The sequence below is a fragment of the Limulus polyphemus genome, unplaced genomic scaffold (assembly GCF_000517525.1).
Source record: "Limulus polyphemus unplaced genomic scaffold, Limulus_polyphemus-2.1.2 Scaffold7530, whole genome shotgun sequence".
In the NCBI taxonomy this organism is placed as follows: domain Eukaryota; kingdom Metazoa; phylum Arthropoda; class Merostomata; order Xiphosura; family Limulidae; genus Limulus; species Limulus polyphemus.
Window position 1 is genome coordinate 28,415 of NW_013673140.1, and position 7,398 is coordinate 35,812.

The window sequence follows — 7,398 nt, forward strand, 5'->3', positions numbered from 1 at the left end:
GGTGATGCCTAGCTGCCCTCCCTTACAGTCTTACACTGCTAAATTAGGAACGGCTAGCGCAGATAGTCCTTGTGTAGCTTTGCGCGAAATTCAAAACAACTAACCAAACAACCAACTGATTAAAGGTAAAGCAATCAACCAATAAACTGATTAAAGGTAAAGCAACCAACCAATCAACTGATTAAAGGTAAAGCAACCAACCAATCAAGTGATTAAAGGTAAAGCAACCAACCAATCAACTGATTAAAGGTAAAGTATTGTCTGAGAATACTCGTCATACCCTCATTCCGAGCCAGGCGTGGCCTAATGGACTGTGAATCCAACGACTCTTTCGATTCTAGTCCCGTCGCCGGAAAATCGTGCTCCCTACTTTGGGTCCATGGGTGTGTTGTAAGAGTAACGGTCAGTTCCCACTGTTCGATTAGAGAAGCTCAAGTTTGGCGGAGGGTTTTGTCTATTAGTTGAAAATTAAGGACGGAAAACGCAAATAACTACGAATATATTAAACGTCCAAACAACCCTATAACCTCATTTACGTTATGAGCTACTCTCGTTAACATAATGCAGAGCAATATATGTTAACTTTTAACAGTTTAAGCCTGTTTCTCAATGTCTTTTAATGCGATTGTTCTGTAAAGGTAACTTCCACAAAGACAAAGTTTGAAGTTCTATTAAAAGAAAACTCGATAAATACGGTCAGGTGGGCGGCATTGCTATCTAAAACAGTCTGATGCTTAGTGAGAGTTCTTACTTAACTTATAAAATATATTAACTAACTAACTTTGTTTCTCAAACAGCGAAAGCGCGTATACGTTTATTTTATGTTAAGCACAAAGCTGCACAATGGGCTATCTGTATTGAGCCCACCACAGGAACCGAACCCCCCCAATTTTAGCGTACAGGACCTCAAGTCTACCGCTGATCCCCCGGCGTGCCCGTATATCTACGCTATTCTATTACATCTGACATATAATTACATACAGATTGTTTGTTGTTGTTTTGTATAAGATTTAGGCTACGTGTTGATGAAGAGGAGACATGGACAACAGCAGTGTTGTTGCAAGGTCTAACAGATCCATATTTTCAACAGGCTGTTCCAATCCATGCACACAGTTTTATATCATTGGCATTGAGCTTGTTTATTAACAAACCACCTGGTGGCTAGAACGCTAGACTCACAACCTGCTGGTTCCAGGATCGAAACCCGTCGCCGAACATGCTCACCCTTTCACACGTGGGGTCGTTACAATGTGGCAGTAGATTCTTTGGTAAGTAGCCTAACAGTTGGTGGTGTTGACTAGCTGCCTTCCCTCTAATCTACCACTTCAAAGTTAGAGACGGTTACCACAGATAGCCTTCTCCAAGTTAGAGACGGTTACCACAGATAGCCTTCAAGCAGCTTTACGCAAAATTCAACAAACAGTATATATATTTGTTTTTGCATGTGGCTGCTACCACGTATTGAGACTCGATTACTGAACAAAATCAGTCTGTCAGCTAGATTCTGAATGTATATACCAGGTAATGGTTTTCTTTGTGCATCTGGTTGGCTGATATGTTATCTGATCATAATCTATGTATATATATATAATCTATATATATATATATATATATTATATATATAATATATATTATATTATATATTGTGGTGTTTATTACGGTTGGAGCTATTTTAACCCTAATATTATACCGATTTTTTTTTTATATTGTTCAATAATAAATATGGGATAACTTAAAAGATATGTTGCTACATACTCACCAAGGTGTCGCCAGTTTCTGTTCTCATTTGTCAATTTAATTCGCCCATTTTAAACGAAATATTATTATACTAGCCGCGACCCGCAAAACATTTGCGGTAGTTTTCATGCCCTTCGCTTGAATTTTCCTTATTCTATCATTTTCACGTACGACATTTAAGCTGCGCCTTTTTAAGGCATTATGTATTATATCGATAAATCCTGGTCTATTTGAGAAAAAAAATTATGAAGTCAGACAAACAAACTCATGCAGATGTAACTTTTTTATATAAAATTACACGTAAAGTAACCAATAAAGTATAGTAATAGTACTTATAATAGTGTACAGAGTGTGAAGCAGTTATGAGCGTTCAGTGTATGACAAGGTTTTACGAGTTGAAACAAACAAAAATGAAAAGTAAAAAAGTAGCTAAAAGTTGTTTATAACAGTCTATGAAATAAACTGAAGCTAAATTATTGCAAAATAAAGTAAATGTAAAGTTATGATAAAGGCAAACTTTGCTGAATATACAGAAACGTCTGAATGCGTGTTCCAAAGTGATAACCACAAGGTTTGACCGAACTGCGCATGCGTATTTTAGACCTAAATAAGTCGAGAAAGCCAATAGTAATTGTATTTAGGGTTAAGTGTTGTTTGTGTGAAATCGAAGCCAGTCGTCACGTGATGATAACGACATTATGCCATCGTGAACCATACGCGTTGCCTTAAAAAGTTTAACTAAGGAAAAAAACAGACTTGTAAATATTTCATATTTTACCTAAATAAAAACATAAATATGTGCAATTACACAAGCACTCCTGAGAACTAGTACGTACTTATTATGTACAAGAAAATTGTTTGTTCGTTTGTTTTGAATTTTGCGCAAAGCTACGCGAGGGCTATCTCTGCTAGCCGTTCCTAATTTAGCAGTGTAAGACTAGAGGGAAGGCAGCTAATCATCACCACCCACCGCCAACTCTTGGGCTACTCTTTTACCAACGAATAGTGAGATTGACCGTCACATTATAACGCCCCCACGGCTGAAAGGGCGAGCACGTTTGGTGGGATGGGGATTCGAACCCACGACCCGCAGATTGCGAGTCGAGCGCTCTAACCACCTGGCCATGACCGGCCATGTACAAGAAAAACGAACACCACAGAAAACTCTAATATTCAAGTAGTTCACCAGATGGCGCGACATTGCACTGTTATACAATATTGCCGAAATTGCTTAATTCACTTATTGAAATATATATAAATATCTGTGCAAAATGAACTCCTAATATCTAATATTTATTACAGTATTAGAAGTTGGAGACAAATTTCAATATCTCAGAAACAATTGTAAAGAGCTTTTGAAGAATATTAAGAAATGCATACATATATATATATATTTGTTAATGCTGAAATTCGACATTTAAGATTTGTTGCATCAACTGCAATAAAAACAAACAAACGTATGTTCCTTTTTATAAAAATACTAGAAACCGGGTTTCGATACCCGTGGTGACCAGAGCACAGATAGCCCTTTGTGTAACTTTGTGCTTAACAACAACAACTTTTATAAAATAAAATAATAATTTATACATACATTTAAATTAATATACCTTTTATCCGTCTGGATAAAATATGTTTTAATACTAGAAAACACAAAATGTCAAGTGATGTGAAAGGTTGAATTTATAACTGGCGATCTTTTATTTAAGAAAAATGTTATTACAAACTAACAAAAATATATTTAAGAAAGAATAACTTTATATTGTTCCCTTTATTTCTTACTCCAATAATCATTACAAAAAATCGATGGTGTAATATATAATTCTGTATAATTCGATTTCATACTTTCCATATTATTTTATTCCTCCCACACACAGACACGATGACTTAAGATTTAAATTATTCGCGGTACTCAAATAGTTTTCTAGTTGTTATTTAAAAATGCATCTGTAGATGTAGGAGGGAAGGTCTGACCTAATTGCCCCCCCCCCCCCCGTCCCGAGTGGCACAGCTGTGTGTCTGCAGACTTATACTGCTCGAAACCGATTTTCGGACATAGCCGTCTCCAGGTCAGAAACCCCCATCTCTTAATTTAAAACTGCTGGTTAGAGGTAGGGGCAGCTAGACAACGAAATAGTATGGCTGAATGTTACACTTATAACACTCCATTCAGTGACAAAGAAGTAGTGGGGTTCGATGTCACCCTTATAACACTCTAGTCAGTGACAACGAAGTAGTGGGATTGAATGTCACACTTATAACAATCCAGTCAGTGACAACGAAGTAGTGGGGCTCAATTTTACACTTATAACATTCTTAGAGATGACAGTGAGAAATGTGGTCTGCAGCATATCGCAGGTCAAACCTTAGACCTTTCGATACGTAGCCCTGCACGCTAATCACTAGACCATTTCAGCCCAGATTGGTGGAGAGGCAGGTAAAAAAATCACAAACTGACATATAATACATTACAATTTCTATCCAACGACTTTGTACGTCATAATTTCTGCTAACAACAAAACATGACTCGTTATGAAACATTAGCTACAACCAACACCAGCCTACCAAAGTCGATATTACAGAATTACTACTTAAGGCAGTCTGTGTGTCAGTCAGTGGAAAGCTAAATTGGGTGAAATTAATTTTGACGCTGTCTTTTACGTAACATCGAAGAGTATACGATAGTTAAGGTTTCTAGTTGAATCTGAAATGGAGGTTTTCTCGAATCGTGACCGATTTCATACGCATGCGCTGAACATCAAACCTCGTATCATGATTCGCTAAAGACGGTAGTTTCAAACAATACTTAGATATCCTATTAGTCGAGTTATGTTCATAATAGAGAAAGTCCTGGAAGAAAACTGAAATAAGGTCAACCTGAGAGGTACTTTATAGACACATGATCTAAATTACAATGTCAAAGACTCCTAGAATCAGGCCTTCTCAGAGGTTCAGAAAGGCCCTGGCCACTTCTGTTTTTTTTGTTGTTGTGGGTTTTTTTTAGGCCCCGGACCATAATAAAAATATAAATGGGTGTTACATGAAACAAGAACAAAAAAAAAAGAGAATCATTAGCCCTAAAAAAAGTAAAACATAATTTGAATGTTTAATCTGTATATATAATGTGCAGCTCTAAGCTGAGAGTGTGTGTCACATTTTGGTCTGATTTGAAGGCACATAAAAATCGCGAAACTTAACAAATGCAAAAACAGAAAGAAAAAAACAACAACAACAAGTGTCTAAATTTAGGACCCCCTTTGAGCTAAATGGCTCTCCTGCCGCCTCTCTAATTGGTCCTACCTAGGTCTTAAGTATAGCCGCCTTACAAGACTGGAAGCAGCAAACAACAGCACTCGCCGCTACAAGGGAGTGAATCGGCTTTTTGAGCCCAATAATGGGACCGGCTGTCCCTTTTATAATTCGCACACACCTTGAAGTGCAGAGCATATTTAACAGCATAAAAATCTCGAACTCCGGACTCTTCCATCCGCAGCCCAACATGATAACCACTAAGCCAAGCCCGACTTAGCTAAAAAATAAATAAACCAATTGCTTTACTCATCTTGAAGTGAGAGTTTTGTTTATTTAACACAAACACACACAACTCTTCATCAATTGCTGGTCGATACGTTTCACCAACTTACAATTCCAGAAGGTTTGTTTTGTTTGTTTGTTTTTTGAATTTTCGCGCAAAGCTACACGAGGGCTATCTGCGCTAGCCGTCCCTAATTTAGCAGTGGAAGACTAGAGGGAAGACGGATGGTCATCACCACCCACCGCCAACTCTTGGGCTACTCTTTTACCAACGAATAGTGGGATTGACCGTCACATTATAACGCCCCCACGGCTGAAACGGCGAGCATGTTTGGTGTGAAGGGGACTCGAACCCGCGACCCGCAGATTGCGAGTCGAGCGCCCTAACCACCTGGCCATATCAGGCCAATCCAGAAGGAACAGAACCTGATTCACAGATACAACTAGGAAGTTATATACACCATATAAACGTTAAAAGTCCTACAATGGTGGTCATTGGAATAGAACTTAAATTATTACTGAATATTTCATGTAAAAAGAAAATAATCCGAATTTTGTATGGTAATTTCTAGAACCAGGCGTTTTTCCATGGAGTTCTGAAAAATATATCGAAATTCATAACCGATTTGTTGAGCTTCCAGAGATCTGAGAAATGAAACGAAATGCGTAACAGATTTGTTGGATTCTCGGAGTTCTGAGAAATATATCAAAATACATCATCGAGTTTATGGATTTTATTTCCTTGAAATTTTCAAGTTTCGTGAAACTTTCGCTAAATTTATTGTCGTAAGAAGAAAAAAAAACTTTCATGTTAGCAGGAAATTGAAAAATATAATAATAATAAAATAAACACGTTGTTCTTTCTTCTTCGAGATTGTCCGACTATCATCGTCTGCTGATGATCAATCAGATTGATCTGAGATTGTCCGACTATCATCGTCTGCTGCTGTTGTATCCAATACCCTTCGATTCAAGATTGATTAAAAAAACGGGTAATGTTTTTATTGTTGATAAATCTTAAGAGTTTTTACGGATCCTGTTTCGAAATAAACGAAATACAAATGTTCGATCTGATTACTCGTATTGCAATACTTTGATCTGATTACTCGTAATGCAATACTTTGATCTGATTACTCGTAATGCAATACTTTGATCTGACTACTCGTAATGCAATACTTTGATCTGACTACTCGTAATCCTTTTTCTCGAATTCTGCCGTTTAAGGTTGTGAAACAGCTTGAACTGTACAAGTGTGAAAAGTTTGTTGTTAAGCGCGAAGCTACATAATAACGGGCTATCTGTGCTGTGCCCATTACGGGCATCGAAACCCGCTTTTTCTTTTTTTCCTTTTTAAACGTTATAATCCTTCAGACTATTTGTTTAAAATCTGTCTGTTTTGTTAGAGGGTAAAGTGAAATGAATATTATTTAAATTTGATTTAAACAGTCACGTAGAAAAAAGAAAAAAACGCTAGCCGGTGTTGAGAAATATTAGAAATAAAACCGTGCCTCGTCGGGTACAGCTCGGGAACTCACCTTGATATACAACGCCGTTGATAAGGGTAAGGTGTACACAACGGCCAAAATGCATAGCGTCACGGCCAATCGCATCATGATCTCCAACATACAAAGTAAAAGACGAACCTTCCAGCAGAGGGACTTGTGACCAAGATGACAAAGCAGTCACGTTTCGCGGGATTTATATTGTACGAGCGACCGACAGCTGTTGTTAGCGTGGTCAGTGAACTAGCGTCTACTGGCTTTGAGAAACCTCAAAAGATTTTCCGTTCCTTCGCGAAGCGAACTAAAATTACCGATAAATCATGAGCTGTTGTCACCATAGAAACCGTTTCCAGGAGACACCCGAGGAATGAATTTAAGACTGAACATGCCTTGAGAAAAAGATTGCGTAGTTGGTGACTACGATATACCAATCCGCAATGTTTGTGATTACGCCAATGTTTAGCTATTAAGGAAACTTCATTGGTTTCTCATTAACGAATTCAGTCAATGACGTCAGTAGAAGCTTACACATTCTTAAGAACTCGTAGATACACGAGCACGTGGGTAGCTCAAGCTGTGTGACTGTATACATCCGTGTTTACAAACATCTAAACTATGCTAGCAGTGA

The 7,398-nt window shown here is 37.8% G+C and overlaps 1 protein-coding gene across 1 annotated transcript in view; it reads right to left on the bottom strand.

Moving 5' to 3' along the window:
- Positions 1–7,186, bottom strand: part of LOC106474683 — a 10,754-nt gene extending 3,568 nt beyond the window's left edge. The window contains exon 1 of the mRNA XM_013935374.2: positions 6,804–7,186. Coding sequence (XP_013790828.1) covers positions 6,804–6,893 — 90 coding nt within the window. The 5' untranslated portion in view covers positions 6,894–7,186. The remainder of the gene's footprint in view (positions 1–6,803) is intronic.
- Positions 7,187–7,398: the final 212 nt, after the last annotated feature.